Here is a 17,794-nt window from a genome sequence, read left to right as displayed (position 1 = left end):
GCTTCGGTATGATGTTTGAATACGTAAACACAGGCCCACGTTTGCCACATTCAAACATTACAAAGACGCTGTTATTCAACTTAAGCCCTGCGCGTTCTCCGCTGGTTAGGGCCTGAATGTAATCTCTGTTGTCATTTGGCATGTTTCCCATAGAGGCCATAGAGGAATACGTTGACATGTTCCTCATTTATGGGGAAACAAGACAAAATGCGTGTGAGGCACTACGTCTGTACCACGAACGATACCCCGACAGGCGACACTCGGCTGCTACGACATTCCGCCATATTAAAAAACGCCTAAGTAGAACAGGCATAATTTCCAAGCAGCCACCAGTCCGCGATGGGCCCGTTACATCAAGTGAAACAGAAGAGGCCGTTCTGGAGGTAGCTCGTAATAATCCATACATCAGTACAACGGTGATTTGCACAACAGGTGAACACCAGCCAACCGTCCGTCTGGCGAATACTGCATGAAAATAAATTTCACCCATACCATCTTGAGCTACACCAAGAGCTCCATCGGCGGGATTTCGAAGCTCGAATGGAGTTCTGTCGGTGGTTATTAGGGAGGTTGGACAATAATGCAGCATTCGCATCGCACATCTTGTTCTCGGGCGAATCGCGCTTCCACAACAAAGGGAAGGTAAATCGCCATGACATGAACCATGGGAATTCGGACATACCTCACTGAGTGCGAGAGGCGGCCCATCAAGTTCGATGAGGAGTGAGTGTGTGGTGTGAAACCTTGGGGTATCGCCTGATTGGACCTTAATTCTTTGAGGGCCATTGGACGGGCCCACGCTACCTGCACTTTCTGCGTTGGAAACTCCCACTGCTGCTGGAGGATGTGCCCCTGCACGATCGCTTGACGATGGGGTGGCAACTGCATGGAGCTCCGCCACATTCAACTTTACCCGTTCGTAGCCGTGTGAACGAGGAACAGCCAGGGAAGTGGATAGGACGAGGAGGTCCTGTTTCTTGGTTCGGCAGATCACCGGATTTAATGCCGTTAGACTTCTTCTTCCGGGGGCATTTGAAGAACGTCGTTTACACTCAAACGCCAGAAAACTCGGACCAGCTCTGGCAACTCATCACGGACACCTGCCGAGCAATTACATCTGGAATGCTTCAGCGCGCAAGACGAACTATTGGACGCCGGGCCCGACTGTACACAAACAAAAACGGTCATCACATCGAGCATTTGCTGAGATCAAACATTGTCAGGGCAGTTGTGTTCCTATTATTCCGGTCCGTATGCGTCCGGCCTGCTAACTAATCGGCCCTTCTTAGGGCCACAAGCACAATCATTCACGTACAATTTGCATGAATTGGGTACTGAACTTACATTACGTGCAGTACAAATTAAACAAATATTTGAAGAAATATGGAATCTTTGCCCCGGAATCGAACCTCCCACCTCACACGTAAGCCCTCTCCACCGCGACTTTATCAACTACGCTACGCTTCCGTAGGACACATTGTGCAGCTTGTAGCATGTATAAGTTTAGTGCGGTCACAATATCAATGTAGTGTTTCGCCGGCGTGTCAGGCTCATATGATCTAGAAGGCACACGCATGTCTTCCAGTGTTTAATACGAGTATAATATTACGGCGTCCTTTCATGGTGAGGCGATAAATACCATGATGTCCGGTTGTGTTGTCTGAGCATACCGGCAGGGCAGATGTTTTCAGGACGGAATTAATAGTGCGGGTTGCGTAAAGCTGCATTGTAAGGTGTGGCTGAATCACGCGGTATTTAGTTCGGGCGATATGGACGGTCCTCAAGACAGGTCGTATAGCATTATATATACGAATAAATATATATTGGCTTAAATAAACCTCCGTGGCTCAGGCGACAGCGCACCGGCCTCTCACCGCTGGATACTGTGGTTCAAATCCCGGTCACTCCATGTGAGGAAAAAATGAAATGGCGTAGGGCTTTTAGTGCCGGGAGTGTCCTAGGACAAGTTCGGCTCGCCAGATGCAGGTCCTTTGACTTGACCCCTGTAGGTGACCTGCGCGTCGTGATGAGGATGACGTGATGATGAAGACGACACGTACACCCAGCCCCCGTGCCAGCGAAATTAACCAATTATGCTTAAAATTACCGACCCTGCCAGGAATCGAACCCGGGATTCCTGTGACCAAAGGCCAGCTCGCTAACCATATAGCCATACTCCATGTGAGATTTGTGCTGGACAAAGCGGAGGCGGGACAGGTTTTTCTCCGGGTACTCCTGTTTTCCCTGTCATCTTTCATTCCAGCAACACTCTCCACTATCACTTCATTTCATCTCTCAGTCATCAATCATTGCCCCAAAGGAGTGCGACAGGCCTCGGCAGCCGATACAATTCCTATCCTCGCCTCTAGATGGGGCTTCATTCATCCCATTGGTCATTGACTGGAAAACAGGTTGTAGGTTTTCATCAACTATTAGCCTAAGTTTCTATTAATAAGTGAGCGTTTATTTCGAGAACATTGATCTTAGGAGGCACAAATAAAATGGTTTAAAAAGCTATTTATATTATAAAAAAGCTATCGAGGAATGCTGGATAAAACTGAAGAATTATGTGTTACAGGAAGGATGGAAGTTGCAATAGGATGTTATAAAGGCAGCAAATCGTTGATAATGAATAAATTATTATTATTATTATTATTATTATTTCTTCGTTATGCCCGACTAAGGAGTGCGACTGAACATATTTAGCTGATGCCGTTGCCTCTCCAAAAATCTCTTCACCTCCTCGCTGTGACTTTTCTTGCGATCTTCTGACCAGATTGTGTTGGTGGTAGTGCATGGATTGTTGACTAATTTTCTGAACTTAGATCTGTCTACTACAGTGTCATCAGTGGTGTCTATTTTTTGAATATATTTTCCAACTTCGAGCAGCCATTTGTTTTTAAATGAGTACCATGATTAGCACAGTTGTCATATTTCTACCCCAACCTCCCGTCACGGTAGATCCTGAGCTTGAATTTCCACCCAAAAGGCACGTGGCGTCTGGATGCACATCTGTCTTTCAGCATTCCTATTGTTATTTACGTCTTTAACAGTTTTCGAAGTGATGGAAATTTGTTCTAGAAAAGTGTTAGTCAATCAATTAATAATAATAGTAAATTAATTTTTCGTCCTTCTAACTGCATTAATTTGTACGGTCTTTGGACATGTTGAGGTGCAGGAGCGCTTTAACGTGCCAGTAAATCTACCGACTGAGTCATGATCGAACCTACCAGCTTGGGTTCAGAATAGATGGTGAACTACACCTGGCCAGGACGAAGGCATGGGAAACCCTGATGGCGGTCCGTAGCGAATATGACGTGCAAATCGATCGTCGGAGCTGGGTATAGGGGCGAAAGACTAATCGAACGAACTAGTAGCTGGTTCCCTCCAAAGTTTCCCTGACGATAGATGGTGCCAGTAGTGGCGACTAAGGGGAGCGAGGGGGAAGGGGGACGGTCGCCACTCCCCCCACTCTGTAGGGAAAATACTACATTCCATTTTAGCCGCCTGAAACTAGGAATTATAGGAATTATTAAAAAATCAATTTGTGAAACATTTCAATTAACAAAATTGTTATCGAAAATACGCACAAAATGTCGTTCGTCGCGGCTAACCGATTTGTATGGCGCCACAGCAAGTAGTGGAGACTTCGCAAATGCTATGAGGAAGCGTAACAGGGGTATATTTTTGCCAAGGTCGTGGACACTGAGGTATGATTCACCTGCTTGACGCGTGCATTCGTCAACCTGGCAAGCTCTTTAATATTGTCTGTTAGTTTCTTAGTGTGTAGTCAAATACTAAATAATTTTTTAATTTTATAATCACACCGTTCTTCTATTTAATTGTAATACGTGTGTAATATTGCTTCTTTGGTGAAAGATATATTGCATAGTATTGAATCAAAATCTCAAAAAATCATTATTATTATTATTATTATTATTATTATTATTATTATTATTATTATTATTATTATTGCCGCACTTAAGTTAGTAAACTGTCAACCTTTACCTCTCAGTCGAAATTCGCTCAAAGAGCATCAAAAACTTACCATTTTGTAGCTTTTTTTGTCCATTTTTGATCTGTATACCCCCCTCCCGGCCACTATATCCCTCAAAGCGGCTACTTTCTGTTGTCTGTATATGTTTTGCCCCCCCCCCCACACTTCTAATTCCCAGTCACCGCTACTGGATGGTGCTCCCGTCTGAGCCACTCAACTCCGGCAATTCCTTAATTTACTTGTAAATTAACGATCATCGTCCCTTAATTCCTGGTAACGTGCCTGGATTTGATAAACACTAGGGAGTATAAGGGACAGGCCTTTTTCCGACCGTTTTTAGGGAAGGGGAGAGAAGTTGTCAATATGCATGAGTTTGACTCATTTTTATGGCTGGATACCATTCGTGACGCTAACCCCTTATGCTACCAAAGCAAAGTCTTCTTTTTTCTTTTTTTTTTCTTTTTTTGCTGGTTGCTTTATGTCGCACCGACACAGATAGGTCTTATGGCGACGATGACAGGAAAGGGCTAAGGGTGGAAAGGAAGCGGCCGTGGCCAAAATTAAGGTACAGCCCCAGCATTTGCCTGGTGTGAAAATGGGAAACCACGGAAAACCATCTTCAGGGCTGCCGACAGTGGGGTTCGAACATACTATCTCCCAAATACTGGATACTGGCCGCACTTAAGCGACTGCAGCTATCGAGCTCGGTAAATTACTTTTTGTTGTCTACTGTGCCGTCGGTTATTTTCCTTTTAAATCACCATGAAACCCCCTCATTTGACTTCGATCAGGTATTAGATTGCGTTACATATAAATCCATTCGATTGAATGTTTCATGGTGTTGCTTTGCAAACATCACTGAACATTCAGTCAATGTCTAAAGGCAATGTCCTGTCAATTCAAACATTGTGTTCTGTCTTCAGCTTGCCGTTTCATCTCACAATCACTGAACATTACATTTATAAAAACATGTGTATTTTGGTAATAAGATATATTTTGCTTCAACAGAATAAGATTTATTAAACTTGTATGTCCAAAAAATTGTGACACTTATTTATTAAAGCATAACAATGAAATATGCTATCTTGCAAGATTTTCGATTTATTTACTACTTGTTAAAACATTATAATAAGTTAGTGTATTGTGTGGCGTGCCACACAAGTCGTGTTCGTGTGTCGCCTATTGGCACACGTGTCATAGGTTCGTCATCACTGCGTCAGGCTATAGCTGAGCATGAATTAATACACTACGAACTTGTCTAATATCAAACGTATGTATTGTATTTTACGATTATTTTGTTCTACATTATTTCGGTTTTTGTCACTTGTCCGAGGCCTCAGTCTAGGAGATAGCAGCATGCCTCTCACTTGAAGGCCCCGGGTGCGATTCCCGGCCAAATCATGGATCTGATAGCTGGATCCAGATCTCTCAGCAAACATGAGAACAATTTAGAAGCTATCTGTCAGTGAAACAACAAAGAATAACGGCAGAGAGGATGCGTCGCGCTGATTAGGCGTTACTTTGTAATACGCAGGTTTTCATACCGAGCAATGGTTGTTGAGTAGTCCGAGGCTCTTTAGGGGTGTCGTAAGGTTTAGATTGATTTGTCTACTTGATTGCGTCGTCTTTACCTCATTTTGTTGATTCCTTAAAGAAAGATGCTGGGTTTTAAAGATATGCTTTCTGTTTCACTTGTAATGGGCTGTAGAAAGAGATCAGTAATTCTTCAATATGAAAAGTTTTCTAGTCTTATAAAATATTTATGAGCCTTGTTAAGAAATGCCGTTTAAGGAGAATCCCAATAGAAAACTGAAAGTCGCTTTGAGCATAGAGTTAGTAAATGATTCACTAGAGGTAGCATTGGCGCCACCGTCTACGAGAGAATCAATGCAGCGAGCGGAGCATGTTGACATCGCAGCTGTTTGGCAAAAAGCTCATTCCGCCGTACTCATCAATGTTAAATCGGGGCCTTTTAAAACTGTGTGGATATACATAAGGTTTAAAATTCTTACATGTAAATATTCTCAGATACTACAGTATACTTGTGATGCTTCTCTCCAGTAAAAAAGAAAGCCAAAAAAGCATGAATACAGGATTAAATGCGTAATAAAAGGGGACGGTGTTCAGGTGCAGTTAAGTAACAAAAATCAATTTACTGTTCATATTAAGTCTTCTAACAACATACGTTTAGGAGGGCTCGTATATTTCGCTATTTTTGTGTAAATTACCATGAATATGGTATAATTCTGCCCAACGACCGAAAATGTCCTCTCTCGTACGAAGCGGATGAGCGAAATTTTAGGCCTAAAAACGTTGGCGAGATTTTGGGGTAAAGTAGACAAAATATTATCATCGCCGGTTTAGACCCTAGCTTTCTGAGCCCAAGTTGGCAGGTTCGAGCCTGGGACGTAGTGGGACGTAAAGCCACTTTTATTATTATTATTATTATTATTGTCGATGTTTTCTAAACATCATTACAAGTGGAAATATGACATTCGGTTGTGGTTTCAGCCTATTATAGAGTTTTTATTTAGCTTTTCCTGAAATGTATGATTTGCTTTAAGATTTTAACTTGTAAAATGATTTCCGTTAATGGAAAGGGAGAGTGGTAAAACATATGATTGAAGAGAATTGAAAAAGTAGTTACAATATTTTTTACAATTTGATTTACATCGCACTGACACATATAGGCCTTACGGCGACGCTGGGTTGGGAAAGGGAAAGAAGCGCCCGTGGACTTAAGGTACAGCCCCAGCATTTGCCTGGTGTGAAAATGGGAAAACACGAAAAATCATCTTCGGGGCTGCCGATAGTGGGGTTTGAACCCACTATTTCCCGAAAGCAAGCTTACAGCTGCGAGGCTCTAACCGCACCTCAAACTCGTTCAGTCTATTATACATTATGCTTGTATACAGTCCTGTATGGCATTTAAAGGAATAATAATATTGACGAAAGTAAAGGACTCAGATGTTCACACGGTGTGGCACATCTAGTCTCTACATTGTAAAATGTGGTAAGCTATGAATGGTGACTCCTACACGCATTGTATGAAGGGAAAACAAAAAACTGTATAGGCCTATATAGAAAATATATTCAATAGCTTTTAATAGGCCTACTATAAATACACACAAAAAGTGAAAAACGGACCACAATTCCAGGCTATCATGCACATCTTTCCTTATTTTCTTTTTTGTACCAATTTGCTTTACGTCGCAACGACATACACAGGTTTACGATGACTATAGGACAGGAAAGGGCTACGAATGGGAAGAAAACGACTTTGGCCTTAATTAAGGTACAGCTCCAGCATTTACCTGGTGTGAGAATTGGAAACTATCTTCAGAGCTTCCGACAGTGGGGTTCAAACCCACTATGTCCTGAATGTAAACTGACAGCTACGTGACCTAAAGCCTGCAGCCACTCGCTCGGTATCATGCACATGGCCATTCAGTGAAAGGAAAATGTCATCCCTTATATTTCGTAAAACATTAATTTCAGTCTTCAAGGTAAGATCCAAAGGATCTCATTCAGCCCCACAGGGGAATCAGTCGCGAAGTCAGCCTAAGTAGGCCAATTCACATGACAATGAGTGTCATGCAAAGTACTATTTTATACGTACGAAAATGAATTTCAAGGAAAAATACCTGTGAAATGATATGCTATGGCCCTTTATGAACCTCTCTATGTAGCCATAAGCTGCACAGGAGACTGACATTTTCCTTCAAAGAAGTATAAACTTCAATTTATTGGGAAGCTCCATTAGTGACAGTGCCAAACAATCCAGCTTTTGCCAAACAGCGCGCTCGTTCAACTTCGCACGCGACTGCAGCGCCAATGCTACCTCTAGTGTATAATATACTAACTCTATGGCTTTGAGAAGTACGATATTTGTAATCATATGTCAACTGAGCCAGTAGTGGACTCTAACTAGGAGTGATGGACGCCTGTCACGTGTGGTAAATATATCATTAATTCTGACAAGTTCGATCGTTCGAACCTTAAGTGCTGGTCTCTGGGAAGGTTGACAACTAGTTGTTAGTGGCTAAATGGAATACTGTTAGGGAATCGTCGATCATAAGTCAATTGGTTCCAATGAAAAATCTCTATCAATCTCTTTTTCCCAGCTGACTCCTGTGATTATGCATTTTTTCGAAATACTAATTTTGTTATTATATATACTTGTCTGACCTACACCCGCTGTCGGTGGGGGACGCAGACGAATAATACACCCACGGTATCCCCTGTCTGTCATAAAAGGCGACTAAAGGGGGCGACCAAGGGGGTGATTGAATTATAACCATGGAACTACTTGTGATTAGAGGAATTTAATTCAGCACTGAAATATGACGTATGAAATGCCACAATTATTTTTCCAATGTATATGTTTTTGTGTATTTACTATTCTTACGAATATTTTTCTTTTCTTCTCTTCTAATTTGTTTTCTCTCCTTTAACTTTGATATTTTGTATGTTTGTATGTTTTATTGAAAATATGTTTAAATTATTCTTTAGTCATGACAATCTTGGTTTTTTAATTGTTATATATTATTTTGTACATATAGGTACCATTATACATTGAATGAATTTTGTACCATCCATTGTAATTGGGGATATACCCTGTTATGGATGTATTAATAAATAAATATGAAATGTTAGTACCATCACGCCGGGAAGGCCATATGTCGCCGTTACTTGCGAGTCGTACCACTATGTTAGGCACATAATAGATTTGTGATTAGCAGCAGCAGAGAGCGGTCCACTGTGAGTTTCCAGTACCTGTGAATAGTACCACTATATGCGGAACATCATGGGCTTACGTTGCCTGTGGTTAGTACCACTATATGACCGACACTGTTGGTCTGAGTTGCCTGTGGTTTGTACCCACTATGTGAGGAACACAACGGGATAGTAAGAGTCCTCGTGATTAGTACACCTATGCGAGGTGCACCATGGGTTTGTGTTGCCTACGAGTGGCGCCTTTATGTGAGAAACACCATAGGTTTGCGTTACCTGTACGACATACAATACTTGTGAGTAGTACCATATTGTTCGGAGCACCGTGAGTTTACGCTACCTTTGATTAGTACCGCAACTTGAGAAATACTATGGTTCTACTTAGTAGCGATAAGTGCCATTTTGGGGGACCGTTGACCTGGATATTGAACCCCTTTAGACAACATGCATCATCGATTCAAGATTGTGCTTTGGAAGCAGTCTCTTGGTCAGTAATACTGTTCCTGGGAAAGTGAGGCATTGCGGGTCGAATTCAATGATTGTTTCAAATTCATACTCATCCATTCATTCTTCATCATCACGTTTTGAATTCTGGTCAGTGGATGAAGTTTGTTCTTTTAAATTGTCATTGCATTTCGTCTCATTTCGTACCATTAGAGACCGATGACCTAGATGTTAGGCCTCTTTAAACAACAAGCATCATCATCATCATCAACAACATCATCGGTCTTAGACTATCTACACTAGCGGAAAAATATCCAAACATCGTGAAGTAAGGAATGTAGAATACGGAAATTTTGGCAATATATTTGTCGGGGTAATATATTTAATTGATTAGAGATACAAGACTACAGGTTAATATCCGCGCGCGAAAAGCCGTCCCAAATGTGCCATGCTTATCCATTAATAACAGGTGTAATCGCCTGGCTGTTGAATGCAGGCATGCAAACGTGCAAGCATTGTGTCGTGCAGGTGCCGAATGTCAGCTTGTGCGATGGAGTCCCATGCCTGTTGCACTTGGTCGGTCAATACAGGGAGGGTTAATACCGGTTGTGGATGACGCTGGAATTGTCGTCCAACGATGTCCCATACGTGCTGGATTAGGATCTAGGGATCGAGCAGGCCAAGGCTAGATGTCAACACTCTGTAGACCACGTTGGGTTACATCAGCGGTATGGGGGTGTAACTTATCCTGTTGGAAAACACCCCCGGGAATGCTGTTCATGAACAGCAGCACAACAGGTCGAAACACCAGACGGACGTTCACATCTACAGTCAGGGTGCGTGGGATAACCACCAGAGTGCTTCTGCTGTCATATGAAATTGCTCCCCAGACAAAAACTCCCGATGTAGATCCAGTGTGTCGACGCCGCAGACAGGTGGAATGCAGGCGCTCACCTGCTCTCCTCCTAACCAACACACGGTCATCACTGGCCCCAAGGTAGAACCGGCTTTCATAGGAAAACACAACGGACCTCCACTCCATCCTCCAATGAGCGCTCGCTAGACACCACTGAAGTAGCAGCGGTGGTGGTTTGTGGTGAGTGGAATGCACGCCGCAGGGTGTAACTCGGAGGTACCCTTCAAGTAACCGATTTCGAACAGTTTGTTGTGTCACTGTGGTGTCAACTGCCGCTCGAATTGCTGATGCAGACGCAGTCCGCTGCGCCACAGTCATACGCCGAATACGGCGGTCCTCCCTCTCGGTGGTTCCACGGAGACGTCCGGAGTCCGGTCTTCTTGCGAGCGTACCTTCTCGTGACCACTGTCGCGAACACGCGTGTACAGTGGAGACATTCGTGCTAAGTCGATCTGCAATAGCGCGGAAGGAAAATCTACCTTCCCGTAGTCCTATTATACGGCCTCGGTAAGGGCACTGACCCTCTCACAGTCACCCCGTTCAATCTGACGGTAACTAACGCTCTCGCACAGTACAGCCCATATTTAATGCAAACCTGATGTGCAACGTCATGGAGCCGCTACTAACGCCACGCTAATGCGGTTTGCGAGAAATCTGAATGAACGTCATCCTTCAGATGTATAAACGCTCCCACCAACCTTCGTCAATCTAACACAAACCTTCTTGGTGTTTGGAAATTTTTTCCAAATCCTTGTACCTCTATCACCACGATTTATTCTTCTCCCTTCAGAATATGATATTCGCGATATGTTATTGTAACTATATAGTCCGGGAGCTATTTAATACCCTTTTTCCATATAATTACGCCTATTTCTCTCAATTTAGGACGATGTGTTGACTTCCAGGGATTCAAGCTGAGTCTGGCATTGATTCCTCTTACTTCTTCAAACCTCTTCGTTTCAGCTCTCCGGCCTCACTTAGTCAACATTTGTTCTCTTCGAACTCCGACGGTATCAGTTCTGCAAAGCGTAAGGAGTTTTCTTTTTCAAGCCTCTCATGACCCTTCCCCTTTCCCTTTTATCTTTCTGATTAGTATTATGACGGGATGGTTTCTCTAGTTGAACGCCCCCTTAAAACAGAAATCACTACCATCGTCAACTTTCGGCCTACTCTTCTCCGTTTTTTGCAATTTATTTCTTACCATTTCGATAAAATTATTAAATCATCAGGGCTTAAAACTAGTTTATACTTGGAATTCCTGTTGCCTTTTTAAAAATTGCTTTACGTCGCATCGACACAGATAGGTCGTATGGTGACGTTGGCATAGAAAAGGGCTAGAATTGGGATGGAAGCGACCGTGGCCTTGATTAAGGTACAGCCCCAGCATTTACCTGGTGTGAAAATGGGAAACACGGAGCACCATCTTCTGAACTGCCGACGGTGGGGTTCTAACCCACTATCACCCGAATGTTTTGCGTGACGCAAGCCACTCGATCGGATTTTTGTTGTCTAATGTTATACCTTATTTGAATTCTTGCTCAGAAATATTGCACTCTCATCTATAATGTCTGACAGATATGACTTAAATAATGTGCCCCTAATATTCATCATCATCATCATCCTTACTGATATCCTATACTTAATAAATAATTTCACTGTAAGTAAAGTATTTTAATTAATTTTTTATTGTTATTTTTTCCAGGTTCTTCTTGTGTTCCCAAAAGATGACTTCCAAAGCGACGCGCTTTGGTCAGCTGCCGAGAAGCTGGGCTTTGAAAGTTGCATGGTACGGACACGTGAGACTGTTCTGGAAACGTTCACAGCGAAGGCTCACGATGTCATCATTATCGACAACCGTCACCCAAAGACACTGGATGGGGAAGCCTTATGCAGGTGAGTAGTAGTAATTAAATATAATGACCTCATGTTAAGCAGTATCCAGAATTAAGAACGTACCAGGTACACAGATATGAGAGGAAAAGAGATATATGCTTTCGAGGTCTAGATTGATATCCAGAGTGGCTCCCACTGATCTCTATACATGGATGGCTGGTAGCTTGGGTAGCAGTAAGCCGAACAGAAGATGACTGGCGTAGTAAGATGGCAGCGAGCGCACGGTGCAGTCGACCACGAGGAGCGCGCTTGCTTTGTTTATGCTTAGTTCAGGGACTCCAGGCCTCTTGATTGTAGTTCCACGGGTGTTCTGTGCTGTGTTATTGCAAAGGAAATAGTAGTGTACTCTACGAATTTAGGTTTGTTGCCTTGTAGTATGCCTGTAAATTACAAGATTCGATTTCAATGTGTATGTGTTTATGAGAAATCTGAATGAAGAGTTCGGGGTATTAACATGCCGCAGTATTCAGCTTATGGATGTACAAACAGAACCGATCAGCAGAAGGATAAATCATTTCATCGGTGCCTTTTATCTCTTCTTCTTTTTCTTCTTCATCTGTTTACCTCCAGGGTCGGTTTTTTCCTCGGACTCAGCGAGGGATCCCACCTCTACCGCCTCCAGGGCAGCGTCCTGGAGCTTCAGGCTCTGGGTCGAGGGATACAACTCGGCCAGGCGGCCTCACCTGCTATGCTGAACAGGGGCCTTGTGGGGGCATGGGAACATTGGAAGGGATAGACAAGGAAGAGGGAAGGAAGCGGGCGTGGCCTTTAGTTAGGTACCATCTCGGTATTTGCCTGGAAAAGTGGGAAACCATGGAAAACCACTTCCAGGATGGCTGAGGTGGGAATCGAATCCACCTCTACTGAGTTGACCTCCCAAGGCTGGGTGGACCCCGTTCCAGCCCTCGTACCACTTTTCAAATTTCGTGGCAGAGCTGGAATCGAACCCGGGCCTCCCGGGGTGGCAGCTAATCACACTAACCACTACACCACGGAGGCGGACAGTGGCTTTTATACTGTACATAATAATCTTCCTAGGGTAGTGTTTTGAGTTTTGGGTTTATTGTATCTCATTTCGCATATTCTGGGAGCAAAATGCCAATTAATTTTTGTAGGTTTCCTTTCACGAGACCCGAACTTCTAAGATCATGGATCCTAGGCGTATCAGGCGGGAGAATTGGGAGCCTTCTAAAACAGCTGTTCTTTGGTCGGATCACTCTGAGGAAGAATGTTTTGATAGAACTGGACAAACTGTACACCTTGGAAGTGATGCACAGCCAACTCTTTTCAATTTTCCTGAACTTTTACTGCAAGTAAAGATTTACTTATATTTTTATTTATTTGTCATCATTAATCTGACTGTGTTGTTGAAATAATTGACGTGATGTTATAATAATCTTAGAAAATGAAGTCTTGAGGAGTCCTAGACCTTATTTACATCAGTAATAATTATGGGTTTCAGACACTGGAGTGGTGGGAGAAGGGAAAGTGTGGTGGGTATTTGAGGCTGTGCCATTATAATATTTGTGGTATTTGGGGCTCTTTTAAGGGGAGTTACATATTTATGATGATGACCATCAATATTGCTTTGCTAGCTGAATTTAATTAAAGAGGTTTGTAATAGTTATAGAGATCAATGGTGGCTCCCGATCCTAAACCACATCGCTCCACCATATCTTCGAAGGTGCAGTGCCCTTATTCGAGAACATCGTAAGACACTTCACAATCGACAACTGCCCATTCATGAAGATCTCAACGGCATACATTTTAGTAGTCTATGTTCTAGACATCCTCCACTTCGATATAATTTCCGGCAGTGGCGGCTCGTGGAAAACATTTCAGGAGGTTCACATTTTTGTTCAGGCCTACAGTGTACCAAAGTATAACGCAAATTGCTAAAAAATAAATCATTTCACTAAACTTCCTTTGTACGGATCTTTCTCTACTCATATTATGGTAGAACCCCTATAACCGTTGATGCAATTTAGACTAATCTGTGAGTGTACAACAACACTAAAATTACTAGTAAATCTTTTAATTCCGTATTCTACGAGAGGGTAACGTCTTCTGCCAAGCCAGGAGATGTATTGCGGTGAAGGTGAGAGTGGAGCGACCGGGGCCTATAAAAGGAAATGTCCCTACATTCGTCTCAGTGAAGAGAATGGAAAACCACTCTGCTCGGTGTCAGTGAAATTCACAGCAACTTTGCTACAGTGCTGTATTGCAGCGAATATTAAAGGATACGAGCACTATTCTTTGCTTTCACATTGCACGTATGCCATACCAAACCAAACCAAACCAAACCAAACCAAACCCCTTGGCACTACAGCCCTTGAAGGGCCTTGGCCTACCAAGCGACCGCTGCTCAGCCCGAAGGCCTGCAGATTACGAGGTGTCGTGTGGTCAGCACGACGAATCCTCTCAGCCGTTATTCTTGGCTTTCAAGACCGGGGCCGCTACCTCACGGTCAGATAGCTCCTCAATTCTAATCACGTAGGCTGAGTGGACCTCGAACCAGCCCTCAGGTCCAGGTAAAAATCCCTGACCTGGCCGGGAATCGAACCCGGGGCCTCCGAGTAAGAGGCAGGCACGCTACCCCTACACCACGGGGCCGGCGCACGTATGCCAACAAGCATAAAAAATTATGCAACTACATTTACCAGTACTCAAATTCATTTTACTTGAAACAATTCTCCACACACAACCTACAACAAACTGCTTCCCGCGATTACAAACATCTGTCCGGAATTTCTAGCGATATTTTCCGGTAATGTAATGCAGTAGTAACTTCTGGGAGGCTGCGGCTAACAGTAATGTGGCAGGTGGCGGACCCTTATGGTCATCTGAAATACTGTCTCTGGTTAGAAGGCGGTTGCAGTCGGAAAGACACATACTCACTGCAAAAATGCAAACTCGTGTCCTCATCCCGAGGTGGTGCAGCTCTTTTCAGGCACACCCCCATTGGAGGTGAGCTGCATGTACCATTTCAACCACATACCAGCCCTCCTGCCATTCTTAAATTTCTGGCAGTACCGGGAATCGAACCCAGACCCCCGAGGACGGCAGCTAATAACACTAACCGTTACGCTACGGAGGCAGACACATACCCACTGATCTCTATACATGGATCGCTGATGGCAGCTCTCCGCTGCAGCAGAAAGTACGCCAAGTTGAGCGCGCGGTCCGCCATATTGGCGTACCCATCCTAGAGCTCTCCTTACGGGGAAGTAATGATAATACAACCAATTTTAAATCGCAATTAATGGCGCATTGGAATAATTAAAAATATAGAGACATGTTCACTCAAAAGATAAGAACATTAGGATCACTGACACGTCATTCCGAAGTCAGTAAATCTCCGGGATAGCAATAAGAATGGGTGTATAACAACGGGTGACAAATATTAACTTAGGAGGTGAATACATGTACAGTAATTAGCGATCGGTAACAAACAATTTCTGGAGACATGACAGGCCTAGATCGTAATTGGTGCTTGATAATGAATTCCTGTTTTCTGTTTCCATGAAATAACGCGCAGTTTATCAAATTTGAATATAATTGAAGCAAACGAACACATTTATAAAACCAGTAAATATTCAAAACTTGTGAAGATATCACATAACCTTCAGCTTAATTTACCACAGTTAGTGTGATTAGCTGCCACCCGCGGAGGACCGTGTTCGATTCTCGGCTCTGCCACGAAATTTGAAAAGTGTACGAGGGCTGGAACGGGGTGCACTCAGCCTCCGGAGGTCAACTGAGTAGAGGTGGGTTCGATTCCCACCTCAGCCATCCTCGAAGTGGTTTTCCGTGGTTTCCCACTTCTCCTCCAGGCAAATGCCGGGATGGTACCTAAATTAAGGCCACGGCCGCTTCGTTCCCTCTTCCTTGCCTGTCCCATCCAATCTTCCCATCCCTCCACAAGGCCCCTGTTCAGCATAGCAGGTGAGGCCACCTGGGCGAGGTACTGGTCATTCTCCCCAGTTGTATCCCCCGACCCAAAGTCTGAAGCTCCAGAACGATGCTCATGATGCAGTAGAGGTGGGACCCCTTGTGATTCCGGGGGAAAAACCGACCCTGGAGGGTGAACAGATTAAGAAGAAGAAGAAGAAACAAAATTACATAAAAATAAATGTACATAATTATGAAACATAGAAATGATGGTTGTAAATATTCAAAACTTGTCAAGATATCACATAACCTGCAGCTTAATTTACCACAGTGAAAATTACACCAGTAAAAAGGAAATTTCATGTTTATAAAGCAAAACAGTCCTATTCGCAATATTTATCAAGACAAATAGTTCAGTTCAGCATTGATGCCTGTGCATATTAATACCCCGTAGGATGTTTCTTCATTCAGATTTCACATAAATACATACACATTGAAATTGAATCTTGCAATTAACAAGCATACTACAAGGCAACGAACCTAAAGTCGTAGAATACACTACTATTTCCTTTGCAATAACACAGCACAGGACACCCGTAGGACTACAATCAAGAGGGTTGGCGTCACTGAACCAAGCATAAACAAAGCAAGCGCGCTCCTCGTGATCTACTGCACCGTGCGCTCGCTGCCATCTTACTACGCCAGTCATCTTCTATTCGGCTTAGCGCTACCCACGTTACAAGCCATCCATGTATAGAGATCAGTGTACATACCTTACCGTGCTCCTCGCTTATGGGGATATCTGTGCATAAACTATGACGTCGTCTGTACGCACATGCGTATAGTCTTCAGGATCGTAGCACAAAATCCAGCGTGTTCCTTGCATTGTCAGTTAAAAAGGAACGGCTTTCAGTGTATTCGATATAAGTCGACTACTTTCGATCGATTGATGAAAACAGGTCAAAACAAAGGAAACGATTTTAAATTATCCATGGATGCGTGACTGTGCATGAGAACCGGATGTTCACGTGCTAATAATGCTCTCGAGAGCCCACGGGCACTGATTGTCGGCAATTTCAACCTGAATAAACAATGGTCCGAGGAATGGTAAATATTCTCATCTCTGGAACTTCTTTATTTATATTGTATTTCAGAAAGTGTTCCTGGTTTTGATCTGCGTAGGAGAGCCTCGTCATCACTTAACGACATACTGACTAAACATGGAGTGTATGGGGACCTCCTTTTACAATGGAAGAAAATGTATTCTCACAGTGTGAATATGGGGCTTGTAGGCGCACTGTTCAGCACATTACTCAGGAGTGGTCTATATAAGCTGAAGCAGTGTATCTTAAATACTTCAGACGGTTGAGATGCTCGATTTCTGATCCCCAACTTGGGAGGTTAGATCCTGGCTCAGTCCAGTGTTACTTGAAGATGCCATAAACTTTAGGTAGCCTATACGCTATGATTTGAACATGTACAATCTTCTCCCAGTATTGTTTACTGTTAATTAACATTTGGAAACGAGTATAATTTGATGTAAACTAGGTGTTTGTACGAAAATTGTATAATTTTTAAGCAAAGGATTTTTTTACCTTAAGTGAGTACCTAACCGTGATGCAATTTTGATTTATTCCTGCGTTGTTTCTAGCGTATTATATTTCAAACCAGTAAGGATGAAATGTCTCTTGAAAAATTAATTCGTATACGTCCAGACATTTTCTGAGTGTTGTTTTTTCTAGACAAGCATGCGGGAAATCATGGCATAAGTTGTTTGATATCACTTGCGAATAGAAGCACCTAGGACGCGCTGAATTATCTCGCTTATAGAGCTGATCCCAAGGAATGCTGTTGTGCGAACCGCGGCGTGCAAGGTGCTTCCACTTGATTCCACAACCCGCCCACTCAAACTCCACCCT

General features: G+C 43.3%; 1 protein-coding gene across 5 annotated transcripts in view; it reads left to right on the top strand.

Annotated features, from left to right (window-relative positions):
- LOC136871659 (high affinity cAMP-specific and IBMX-insensitive 3',5'-cyclic phosphodiesterase 8) overlaps positions 1–17,794 on the top strand; it is a 1,461,726-nt gene that overhangs the window by 1,242,477 nt on the left and 201,455 nt on the right. For all 5 annotated transcript variants that reach the window (XM_068227181.1, XM_068227177.1, XM_068227179.1 and 2 more), the window contains one exon: positions 11,794–11,984. In XM_068227181.1, the coding sequence (XP_068083282.1) occupies positions 11,794–11,984 (191 nt within the window). The remainder of the gene's footprint in view (positions 1–11,793; positions 11,985–17,794) is intronic.

This window comes from Anabrus simplex, chromosome 4 (assembly GCF_040414725.1).
Source record: "Anabrus simplex isolate iqAnaSimp1 chromosome 4, ASM4041472v1, whole genome shotgun sequence".
NCBI lineage: Eukaryota > Metazoa > Arthropoda > Insecta > Orthoptera > Tettigoniidae > Anabrus > Anabrus simplex.
Note: the sequence above shows the minus strand (reverse complement) of the source record. Positions and strands in the feature narration are given on the sequence as shown.